This window comes from Littorina saxatilis, linkage group LG13, assembly GCF_037325665.1.
Source record: "Littorina saxatilis isolate snail1 linkage group LG13, US_GU_Lsax_2.0, whole genome shotgun sequence".
NCBI classification, from domain to species: Eukaryota; Metazoa; Mollusca; class Gastropoda; order Littorinimorpha; family Littorinidae; genus Littorina; species Littorina saxatilis.
Genome location: NC_090257.1, coordinates 24,862,357 through 24,875,405, shown reverse-complemented (window position 1 = coordinate 24,875,405; position 13,049 = coordinate 24,862,357). Strand labels below are relative to the sequence as shown.

The following is a 13,049-nucleotide window of genomic DNA, read 5'->3' as shown; positions in this document are numbered from 1 at the left end:
CGTGCATCTTTGGAAATAAGTGCATGCGTGTGTGTTGTTGCAGGAAGCACAGATAGTCAAAGTCCAGGAACAACTGAAGGAACAGCTCTCCCAGAGCCCAGACCAAGAGAACCTTGGGGTCGTTCAAGCAAACGAGTAAGTTCGGCAAAGGTTGGTTTAAACAGAGCTTTATTTGGCATTGAGGGTTCTTATTCAAGCATGTTGAATATGTATTAGCAAAACCTAAGTGTAACATGACAAAAATAAACACAATGGCGAACATATTCACCCTATTTGAGGATTGGTTTAGAAAAAAAACAACAACATGAGGGTACATGGAAAAAAAGAAATAAAGAAAAGACAAGTCGTGTAAAGCAAAATTAATACATAAACTAAGTCAATCTGTTGACCTCACATGATGAAACTGTACGCTTTGCATTTTTTTCACCAAAACAATAGCTTTGCCGGTACCCCGCGGCCGAGAAAGCGCTGAAAAGAGTGCAGAGCTGCCCCACTGACCGCTTGAAGGGACAAGCCAGTATAGCGAAGTAGCGCTTACGCTTAAAAGGAAAGCGCGCTTTTCTTTATTTTTTTTTTTAACTTTCTGAGCTTGTTTTTAATCCATACATAACATTCGAGGGTCGTCGGCCTGGGCCAGGGGCCCGTTTCATGGGCCAAGAACACAGTCGGTCAACTGCAGCTGAACGAGTGAAATGCAGTAATCTGACGAAATCGGGTTGCATGAAAATGTTTTCAGTCGGTCAACTGTGCCCCTTCGCACGGGGAGTTGCCCGATTACGGTGCTGCCCTCCCCCAGCACCGCGTTCGGACAATCGTAGTCGTGTGACGAAGCGGTGGTCCGACTGTCAGTGTGACCACCGCGAGTCCATGAAACCGGCCCCAGGTCTCTACCCTCAGGGTCTGGAGTCTCCTACGGTCTTGTAGGATACGGTCCGTGTCTTGAACTGCTTGATAGTTGTTTGTTTGTTTGTTTGCTTGCTTGCTTGTTTGTTTGTTTGTTTGTTTGTTTGTTTGTTTGTTTGCTTGTTCGTTTGTTTGTTTGTTTGTTTGCTTGTTTGTTTGCTTGTTCGTTTGTTAAATTGTTTAAAACGAAAATGAACATTTCTGCCCTGCAGGCATTTTGTTGGCCTCTAATGGACAAATATGGGGTGATATGATATTTAGAAGAAAGAAAAAAAAAAGTTTTCAAATCTATAACCTACTTATTTCAGTGACGTAGAAGTGCTCAAGCTGCGGAAACCAGGCAACCACAAGTGTCAGTTCTGCCTGTGTCACAATACCAAGGAGCAGGTCAAGGCTCTGGCCACTCTGGTCAGTCAATGTAACACACTTATGCTACTCTTACACTGTGCCGAATGAGCGCTTCTGGGGTGATAACGCGAGACAACTCCTGTGATCTTGCCGCGAGGTGGTGCCAGTTACCAGCCAAAAGAAAGAAGGGGCATAACCTCACCAGAACCGACCATTGCCTGTTTACCGTATAAATGCACGACTTACACACGAACTGTTACCAAACCGATATGCTATTTAGGACCAATGCAAGTTTTTTTCCTTTCTCGTGTGATCTTGCCGCGAGGTGGCGCCAGTTACCCGCCGAAAGAAAGAGGGGGCATAACCTCCCCAGAACCGCCCATTGCCCTTGCGATTAGAATTCGTCACTAATTCGTAATGATCGGGACATGGTCGCAAGACATCGTAAATGTTCTTAACCATTCGCCACCATGCGTCTATTGTTCCGAGCATCAGCAACATGCTCCTAATATTCGCAAAGAAAGCATATATTCTATTTGAAGCCTTACGAATGGTTGCGAATGTCTTACGAATGTTTGCGAGTGCTTGCAAATTTCTACCGATCATTGCGAATGCATACGAATGCATACATACGAATTTCTTGCGAATGTTGCGAGTGGCTCTGTGAGTGTCGCGAGTGCTTGCAAACACTTTAGTAATAAAGCGCATGCGCAATCGAGTGCAAAAAAAGCTTTTGCGATCGGGTCTTTTCGTCACGTGTACTCCAGCCACCAGACAGTACACATCATTTTATCATGGCAAGACCTAACGAATCGTTGTGAATGCCTTTCGAGCGTTACGACAGCCTTGCGAGCGCTACGAATACCTTGCGATGATAACAAATGGCTTGCGAATACTTACGAGTACGTTACGAAAAAGTTAAGAATATGCCTTCCTTGCAAATATTAGAAGCATGTTGCTAATATTCGCAACAAGAGACAAATGGGGGCGAATGGTTAGGAACATTTACGAATGTCTTGAGACCATGTCCCGATCATTACGAATTATTGGCGAATTCTATTCGCAAGAGAAATTCGGCACAGTGTAAGAGCAGTATTACGAACAATGCGAATTGCATAGTCGCTTTATTCGTAAAATGTTTGCAAGCACTCGCAACACTCGCAGGGCCGCTCGCAACGTTCGTAATACGCCCGCAAGGCATTCGTATATGGATTTGTATGCATTCGCAATGATCGGCAAAGCTTCGAATTTTCAATATTTTTTCCTGTCCATTCGTCTCTTTTTTTGCCGAATACAACATGTTCATATTCGCAAGGATATTCGGCACAGTGTAAGACAGGCATAAAAGACACACTCTTTTCTGTGTTAACAGCTCGGCTCACTGTCTCAGATCTGGCCAGCATTTTACATGGGATAAGACCATCCCTCCACTTGGTCACATACCAGCAATCAACACCCTGGCTGGTTTTTGTGATGAGGCGGAATTTTTGGGTGAAATGATTTCTTGAAAAGCAACTATATAGTGACATTAATTCATCCAAATATTCCCACTGTGCTCAGAGGATGTTCAATTTTGGTATGTGACCAAGCGGAGTAATAGTCCTATGCTATGTAAAAGCCTGGCCAGCTCTTAAACGGGAACGAGTGAGCATGTCAACTACTTATTAATCCAATATAACCATGTGATAGGGTGGAGTGGAAGGGGGAAATAGGCCAGGAAGCATAAATGAGACGCCAAGACAGAGGTTGCGATAACGTGACTTTTAATTAACGTACACCAGAAAGTAGTGTAGATTCTCCTCAGTGAGCACACGTAAAAGGAACACAAAACCTGCTGCTGACGATAGTCGCGAAACACAAGAGCACAGGTTTCGGAATTCAGTTACAACCACAAGTCGACCGATTACAACTTCGCGACAAATTTGATCAGCACTTCGACCGTTCACGTCAACCGACACGATCGGAGCAACACACAGCTCGCTATCACAAATCGCGTTTTTTTCTCCTCTAGCCTAAATGCTCAGTCTTTTAAAGGCTGGTCACTTCCGATTCCTGTGGCGGTAAGCCAATAGGAAGGCTACCCGGTGTCAGACAACGGGGGGTGTCGTCTTAAGATTGCCTGCCAAATGAAAGGGATCGTTAAAGAGGCAGAGAGCCGTGTCGGTGTCACGCACCAGAAATATTACGCACACCGGATAAGGCTCATTAGATTACAACCAGTTACAAAGAAGGTAAGAGACTAAAACCTCCAAGCCACCTGGCATCTTCTATGATGTACCCTGTCAAAAGAAATGACACCCACTTGACAAAACGCCGAGTCCAACGATACCCAGACAGGCTGGCGGCACATTACATAACGACCACCTAAATCTGAGATAAGAGGTTAGAAAGGAATCCGGTCAAGAGTCTACCCTACGATAGTTACACAAAAAGACTGGGTACGCCACTTGGCTACATCCCCCCCAGCTCTATACCAACTGCGTCCTCGCAGGTACAGCGCCTCGGGAATAGCTGAAAATGACATCTATAAATCAAACACAAGTTCACCCAAGTGAAACAACAAATAAAATCAGAAACGGTAACGGATGACACTCACAGTCACCCAACCCATTCATACAAGACACAATACAACAGGCAATCAATAATCATAGTGTACACACAGTCTCTTAGCTGAGCACAATAGCTAACAAGGCATGGTTACGCCACATGTGTGACTGAAGAGTTTTCATGATTTTACGAGGGGGTGGTTTAGCTGGGACTTAGAGTAAAGGGGCAGGACAAATTGAGCACAGAATCCCACAATGTTATCGGGTCAGCGTCGTGAAGCTCTACGGGGGCTGGGGCTGTCACAAGCCGATGCTCTTTCTCTGTGAGCTGCTGTTGCAACAACGCTTCCAGGTCTTTGCGAATGTGCCCTGCTGCTTTCCGCTCAATTGACACCTCTTCACACTTGAAGACTAACCGCTCTCGAAGTTGGCGTATTTCTAAATCCTTCTGGAAGCGTTCATCCTGTAACTGTTGCTTGGCCTCCAGTTCCTTCTTCAGTCGGGTCTCTAAGCTGTCAATGGAGGCCTCGTGCTTCGACGTCGGCTGTTCCTGAGCAGTCACAACCTCCTCTGTCTGACTGCTCTGCTCGCGGGGCGGTTGCTTGATGGATGTTGACTGCTGGTCCACACGTAGCTCACTGGGCTGTCTCCATGACAGCGGTTGTTCACCTCCATGCCGCTTGGTAGGGCACCTGCTCTGTAGATGCCCGTGGCGGTTGCAAAGCCAACAACGTGGCTTCGCGGACGGTTGCTGTTGACGAGAGGCAGCCGGCGGGCGTTGGTGCAAGGCAGCTCGAAGCTCTGCTGACTTGATGGCGAGTTCGCTGACTTGTAATTGCAGGCTGCGTACCTCAGTGCTGCTCTCTGTTGCTTGTTGTTGTTGCTTCGTCACAACCACGAAATCTTCCCTCATCCACCTGAGAGCTTCTGCACGGACTGCCGCAAAAGGGACAGCCTCACGCCCTCTCGCAAAGCGCATGAGGTCCCGTCTCATTGCAGGCAAGAACAGTCCGTGCATGAATCGATCACGAAGTGCAGCATCGGAAACCGTACCGGCAACAACAGCATTCGTCTTCACCTGCAGAGCCTGCAACCTGTGGGCATATGAGAGAATGCCCTCCTCTTGACTCTGGGAGATGCTGTAGAACGACGCTAGTAGAGTGGAAATGCTGGCGTGGTCCCCAAACGTGTCCTGCAGGATGGTCAAGACTAAGTTGGCAGTGGCAGTCGCCTGAGGGGGGTGCAGGTTGATCTCCTTCTTAGCAGGCCCAGCAAGTGACTGGTTCAGCCATTCAGCAGCCTCGCCGCCCAGCGCCTCCAGGTTGAAGTGGGCAATGATGCGACGAGCCTCTGTGACATAGTCGTCTAGCGGACAGCCATCTTTGCTGCTAGTGAAGAGGGGAAGCCTGGGAGGTGAGAACATCTGCCACTGGGGTCTGGGAACCCCGTCAACCGCCATCTTAGATGTGCTGAGTCCCTCCTACACTGCTTTCTGATGTTAAACTACGGCGTCTCTACTTCCTGAACCCTGCTCGCAGCGCCAGATGTGATAGGGTGGAGTGGAAGGGGGAAATAGGCCAGGAAGCATAAATGAGACGCCAAGACAGAGGTTGCGATAACGTGACTTTTAATTAACGTACACCAGAAAGCAGTGTTTATAGATTCTCCTCAGTGAGCACACGTAAAAGGAACACAAAACCTGCTGCTGACGATAGTCGCGAAACACAAGAGCACAGGTTTCGGAATTCAGTTACAACCACAAGTCGACCGATTACAACTTCGCTACAAATTTGATCAGCACTTCGACCGTTCACGTCAACCGACACAATCGGAGCAACACACAGCTCGCTATCACAAATCGCGTTTTTTTCTCCTCTAGCCTAAATGCTCAGTCTTTTAAAGGCTGGTCACTTCCGATTCCTGTGGCGGTAAGCCAATAGGAAGGCTACCCGGTGTCAGACAACGGGGGGTGTCGTCTTAAGATTGCCTGCCAAATGAAAGGGATCGTTAAAGAGGCAGAGAGCCGTGTCGGTGTCACGCACCAGAAATATTACGCACACCGGATAAGGCTCATTAGATTACAACCAGTTACAAAGAAGGTAAGAGACTAAAACCTCCAAGCCACCTGGCATCTTCTATGATGTACCCTGTCAAAAGAAATGACACCCACTTGACAAAACGCCGAGTCCAACGATACCCAGACAGGCTGGCGGCACATTACATAACGACCACCTAAATCTGAGATAAGAGGTTAGAAAGGAATCCGGTCAAGAGTCTACCCTACGATAGTTACACAAAAAGACTGGGTACGCCACTTGGCTACAACCAAAAGGCCATAACCGGATGATGACAACCGATATCAACTTCTGTTCATCCTTAACCTTTTGTTCACTCTTGTCTTCGCGAAAATCTGTTCAATCGAGCCGTTGGAGGCGAATTCAGCTACACCCTGGTCACGATCGTTTGATTTTGTTATGTTATATGTTATGTTCATTTTTTTTTTGCCCCAGCGAAGCTGAAATGTATATCCCACGAACACTAAACTGACTTCGACTACAGGAATGTTCTTGCCGCAATACTTAAGAAGGAAGCATAGTGACCAAACTATGGCTACGATTGAGGATGAAAGTTCACCAAATGTGTTTTCCGGACGGCCAATATCATATTAGTCAGGGCAAGACCTCGTGTATGGTTTAAACGATTTATTCAGAAAAATACAGATTACAAAGCCGCATACAATCAAATAAAGTGGTGGAGCACAACAAGCAAAGCTTATCCACGTGCTCTTAAAAGCAATATAATAGTTGAGGCGGACGATACGGGGATCTGTAGAAGGGGAAAGTAAGGAAGGAAAAACAGTAATAAGCAAAATACATCCAGAAGAGCAATAACATCAAAACAGCATAAGACTAACAACATACGAATAAACACACACACAGAAATACGCACACACACACATACACACACACACACACACACACACACACACACACACACACACACACACAAACATACACATGTCGTTCACATTAGAAATGCATTCTGAATCGGATAATAATGTTAAATAAACCTAGAGTATGACAGGGACGGGCTTCCAAAAACAAGAAAACAAGGCAAGGATACAGGTGCTGGCCAGGTGGGGGTGGGGGGGGGGGTGGGAGGACTGCCAGGTGGTGTTGACATTTTGCACTTGCGAAAAATGTACATGTGCCGGGTAAGATGAAGTAGCCTCTGGAAACCCTGGTCTCCCTCCCTCCCCCCCCCCCCCCCCCCCCCTAGATCCAGCCTTGTTAAAGGCAGAGTAAGCCTCCCGTAAACCATCACAGATACGGTCAGGCTTTTACACACAGTACAAACACCATTTCATTTAAACACTCACCAATTGAGAACATCCTAGGTGCCCTCCGTAAAGAGCGAACAATTTTCAAAGAATTTATTTTTGCGTGGTTTATCTTACCCCTGAGCCATCGTGAACCCGTGTGATCCAGTTTTCCCTTTTCACAATGCAGTCGTCATAGTTAGTCATTTGAATGCGACTCGACGTGAGCTTATCTACAATAGCACGGTTTTTTTATGCACGAAACAACGGCTGTGGTTCACAAGAACTCTAGCGATGGCTTTTGACTGTTGAGAGGAACGGCGATTTGCACTGATAAACCGGCCGTCGTCTGCTACGACCCTTGCGTGACCCTGCTTCCGGGCTTTTCTTTTTTTTAAACTTTCACAACTTCGAATTGTTCTGATCTTGTCTTGATGAAAAACGAATTCTTTTATGATTAAAGAATGTTTGTGTAACAAGCTGTCAATTTATTATTTAGATTTTAAAAGTTAGGTCTAGCGCAAAAACGAGGCGCCGTTGTTGTTAACGGAACAAGTCTACGAAAATAAATTCTTTGAAAATGTCTCACGCTCGACAGAAAGCAGCCAGGATGTTCCCGTTCGGTGAGCGTTCAAATGGAAGTATGCTTGTACTGTATTTAGACGCTCGGGGAGCTCTGTGATGGTTTACGGGAGGCTTACTGTGCCTTTAAACGTGGGAAAAAACACCCGGCCCATAATCAAAATAGATCGTTTCGGCATCTGAACAGCTTTCGCGAGTCACCGCGAAACATGCTTTTTGTTATGCCTCGAAAGTCACGAGAACTACGATCCTCGGCCTTTGCAGCTCTCGCGAGATAGCCAGACCAACACGCTTTACGTACACCATTGCTATACAATTTGCGAGAGCTTGCGAGAGCTTGGAATACCGATAAGGATAAGGATAACAGTTCATATAGTGCAGTGAGGTTACCCTCATGGAAATTCGGTTTGCTTTCTGCCTGGGGAAAGCGAGCTGCCATACAGTACGGCGCTACCCATTTTTTTTTTACATTTAGTCAAGTTTTGACTTAATGTTTTAACATAGACGGGGAATCGAGACGTGGGTGGTGGTGTGTGTATGTATACGTGTATGTGTGTGTATAAAGTCATTCCGAGAAAACTACTGGACCGATCTTCATGAAACTTCACATGAGAGTTCCTGGGTATGATATCCCCAGACGTTGTTTTAATTATTTTTGTCGATAGATATCTTTGATGACGTTATATCCGGCTTGTTGTGAAAGTTGAGGCGGCACTGTCGCACCCTCGTTGTTCAACCAAATTTATTGACATTTTGGTCAAAGCTGTGGTCTATTTATGACTATCCGGGGCTACGAGTTTGAAAAGATAGGACTGAGAATCATGTCGGGGAAAGTCCCCAAATGTCGAACAGGTGACTAATACAGAACAGCTGATTTCTCGAAAACAAGAGGTGACTGCTCAAATTTGACTGCCCAAGGTGATATAGTACCATCCCTTATTATCCTGTACGAAAGGCTGCAAAAGAAAACGATGAGTGATTATAGGATGTTATGACCCTCAAAGCTATTTTCGACCGACAGAAGACTAAACATAGCATGAATTTGAGTTGCTTTTAGTGAAAAGTTATGGTTGAAATGAACAGTGTGATCTATCTGCTGGCCACATATGTCTGTTTCCAAGCATTCGTCTTTATCGTGCCTGAGCACCATGTGGTTTTAAAACTGTTAGGTAGATTTCAATTACCGAACACCCCAATGGTTCAAATACCGAACTATACAGAAGCTGACATTATCATGTCAAGTCCCTACACACGTAAACTTAAGTGTCGCAGGCACACACAAAAAAACACCAAAAAAACACACAAGCAAATCAAAGCCGGAGAGAAACAGAAAGCTAAAAACAAGTTGGCTAGAAATGTCAGTCATCAACAGGAAGCTAACTGGTTCTGTTTTTTGTGTGCCGAGAATACATGCACCTGTGAAGACATGATGTGTTTGATGTGCTCAAAATGGGTACATGTGGATTGTGCTGGAATAACAGAAAGCCAAAGAGAGTACTTTTGCGCTGTTTGTCAGTCAAAGTAACTTTGGTTTGTGCTGTTTGGATTTTGAACCTCTTAGTTCGGATATAGGTAACAGGTGTTGTAATTCATATTTTAGATTTTCAGAAATTAAGATTACTTTCTTTTATGTTGATTTCTTTCCACAAAAAGTGGTATGAATGTTGCTGATTATTTTCTTTATTACAATTCACAAACGGTCTGTCTTTTGTTGTTTTTGAGAAAATGGCAGATTTCCTTAAGTGTTCGGTATTTGGGGACTTTCCCTTACAGAATTCTGTACAGAGAACGCGGCCCGAAACCCCACCTTGTATAACCTTGAGAGCTTCAGTCAACGCTTGAATTTTGCCGTGGTAACATCCGGTTTGCTCTCTCAGAGCTGAGCATACTTGTCAAGAGGGATCGAGCAGAAAATATAAACGCCTGGGCAGAGATTCGAGCTCAAGACCTCGAAATGTCGGGGCCGATGTTTTAACCGCTATGCCACTCCACTAGTGATAACAAGAATGAAAAAAATGATACATTTATATCATTCTACGCTTGAATTACCACTCATGCGTTGCAAAAACATCAAATGTGGCGTTCAAATTTGCCTTTATTTTGCAAACATGTTTCACGGAATCGCAGTACATGTTTACACCGCCATGCTACACGACATTCGCGCCATGTGATGGCACCGATATCTCTATCTATAACATGCAAGAAAAATGACAAGAACTGTAATTGAATCCCCCAAAGCTCTCTGCAGTTGAAAACAGACATCAAAGATATAGTCATATAAACTTCTCAACAGTAGGCGGATATAGATATAAATCATGCCGCTTCAAGAATAACATAAAATGAATTCATATTAATATTTTTCCTTCGTTTTTTCTCAGTTCGAATCTCCGTCGAGGCGTTTATTATTTTCCCCCTTGATTTCTCTTGAAAATAAAATATGATCAGTCCGAGAGAGCAAACCGGATGTCACCACAGCAAAATTCCAGCGTTGACTGAAGCTCTCAAGGTCATACACGCCGTATAGGTGGGGTTTCAGGCCGCGTTTCTTTCTTTCTTTATTTGGTGTTTAACGTCGGTTTCAACCACGAAGGTTATATCGCGACGGGGAAAGGGGGGAGATGGGATAGAGCCACTTGTCAATTGTTTCTTGTTCACAAAAGCACTAATCAACAAGAAGAGCAAACGCTCGATCGAGTCACTTTCGCAGTTCTGAATATTATATGAGGCATCAGATGGACAGGAAGAAATTGCTATTCACAACACAATACAGATGTAAATAATTTGATGTAAAGAATAATCCTATAAAGTTTGAATCAAATCCGATGAATAGTTTCAGAGATATGATATTTCAATTTTTTTCCTTCAAGACATACCTGTGACCTTGAAAAAGGTCAAAGGTCACCAAAGCAGACGTCAAAGTGTAGAGGTCACTGGGAGTCACGTTCACATAAAATTTGAGCCCGGTCACTTTTATAGTTTCCGAGAAAAGCCCAACGTTAAGTTGTGTGTTGCCGAACAGAAAAGGCTAGTTATCTCCCTTGTTTTTCTGATAACGTTCGTAAAAGGCTACAGATGTAAATACTTTGATGTAAAGAATAATCCTACAAAGTTTCAATCACATCCGATGAACTTTGTCAAAGATATAAAATGTCTAATTTTTCCTTTGACGCTGACCTGTGACCTTGAAAAAGGTCAAAGGTCAACGAAACCATCGTTAAAGTGTAGAGGTCATTGGAGGTCACGACTAAACAAAATATGAGCCCGATCGCTTTGATAGTTTCCGAGAAAAGTCCAACGTTAAGGTGGTGTCTACGGACGGCCGGCCGGACAGACTAACACTGACCGATTACATAGAGTCACTTTTTCTCAAGTGACTCAAAAATGTGCTCCAGGGGCTTGCAACGTAGTACAATGTATTACCTTACTGGGAGAATGCAAGTTTCCAGTACAAAGGACTTAACATTTCTTACATAATGCTTGACTAAAATCTTTACAAAAATGGACTATATTCTATACAAGAAACACTTAACAAGGGTAAAAAGAGAAACAGAATCCGTTAGTCGCCTCTTACGACATGCTGGGGAGCATCGGGAAAATTCTTCTTCAGGCCGCGTTCACTGTACAGAATTCTGTACATGATTCTCAGCCCTATCTTTTCAAACTCGTAGCCCCGGAAAGTCATAAATAGACCACAGCTTTATGCAATATTCGACAAAGTCCGGACTATAGGATTGTATTTCAGCTCGGAAGCTTACAAATTAGTTAATTAGTTTGCTCATTAAAGTTTAAAATTGAATTTTCAGAAACAGAATAAAAATTGATAGCATTGTATTCCTCATCTTCTCTTGAATTAAAAAAACATATAGATATGTCATGTTTACTCTCAAAATGTGCTCAGAATAAAAGGAAATAGGTTCAGTTAGTACTACGGACGCGTGCTTCGCGGAGGCGAGCGTGACCCGTCTCGGTCTTCGGTATGGTTAGCCCAGACTATCTGAATGTAGTCTCGGCGATAATCCCAGCGAAGCTGGAGGTATCCCGTGAACGCTATACTGTAATCGATTTGAGAAATGTGCACACCGAATAATACATGATAAAGAAGGATTCGTTGTGCCCGGCTACGTGCTACAGTTGGAGATGGAAGTTCACCCAAAATGGGGACCATACTAACAAAAATACGGTGGGTAAAATAGGCGCCCCCATTTTTTCAGCAAACGCCACCCCAGGCCGCTTTGGACGGGTAGAAATTCCGTAGTTTCCAAGTCTATGGATAAAGCTCGCGTAAGAAGAATACGTCACGGTCGAAAGTCTTTGACGTCAATTAATGCATCATGACGTCATGCCTCCCTGTAGTCTTTCTCTCTCGCGCAGTGTGTGTGTTTGTGTTCGTTTTGTGCACATGTGTTAGTGTTACTGTGTGTGTGTGTGTGTGTGTGTGTGTGTGTGTGTGTGTGTGTGTGTGTGTGTGTATTTGTGTGTGTGTGTGTGTGTGTGTGCGCGCAGGCGTGCATGAGTCTGTACTCGTATGTGTGTGGTGTGTGTGTATTTGTGTGTGTGTGTGTGTGTGTGCGTGCGCACGCGTGCATGAGTCTGTACTCGTGTGTGTGTAAGTGTGTGTGTGGGCATAAGTGTATGTGTGTGCGTGTATGTGTGTTTGTTTGTAAAGGTGTGCATGTCCGTCTGTCCATATGTGCGTATGGGTGTGTGTTTTGTGTGTATGAAGTTTTTTGTTAGAGAGTGAGTGAGTGCGTGTGAGTGAGTGTGTGTGCGTGTGTGTGTGACTTGGTGTGTGTGTGTGTGTGTGTGTGTGTGTGTGTGTGTTTGAGAGAGAGAGAGAGAGAGTGTGTGGGTGTGTATGTGTGAATGTGTGTGTGCATGAGTTTGTGTGTATGTTTGTGTGTGTATGAGTGTGTATATGTGTTTGTTTGTAAAGGTGTGTGTGTCCGACTGTCTATGTGCGTATTTGTTTGTTTGTTTGCTCAACGCCCAGCCGACCACGAAGGGCCATATCAGGGCGGTGCTGCTTTGACATATAACGTGCGCCACACACAAGACAGAAGTCGCAGCACAGGCTTCATGTCTCACCCAGTCACATTATTCTGACACCGGACCAACCGGAGTGTGTGTGTGTGTGAATGTGTGTGTGCATGAGTTTGTGTGTATGTTTGTGTGTGTATGAGTGTGTATATATGTTTGTTTGTAAAGGTGTGTGTGTCCGTCTGTCTATGTGCGTATTTGTTTGTTTGTTTCCATAATTATCAGGGCGGTGCTGCTTTGAGATATAACGTGCGCCACACAAAAGGCAGAAGTCGCAGCACAGGCTTCATGTCTCACCCAGTCACATTATTCTG

At 44.7% G+C, this 13,049-nt stretch overlaps 2 protein-coding genes across 2 annotated transcripts in view; one reads left to right on the top strand and one right to left on the bottom strand.

Moving 5' to 3' along the window:
- Window positions 1-13,049, bottom strand: part of LOC138945347 (uncharacterized) — a 546,160-nt gene that overhangs the window by 54,744 nt on the left and 478,367 nt on the right. The gene's annotated exons all lie outside the window — the stretch shown is intronic.
- The window catches only part of LOC138945345 (uncharacterized), a 164,066-nt gene that overhangs the window by 20,809 nt on the left and 130,208 nt on the right, over window positions 1-13,049 (top strand). Inside the window, exons 12-13 of the mRNA XM_070316772.1 lie at window positions 44-135; window positions 1,212-1,311. Of these exons, the coding sequence (XP_070172873.1) occupies window positions 44-135; window positions 1,212-1,311 (192 nt within the window). The remainder of the gene's footprint in view (window positions 1-43; window positions 136-1,211; window positions 1,312-13,049) is intronic.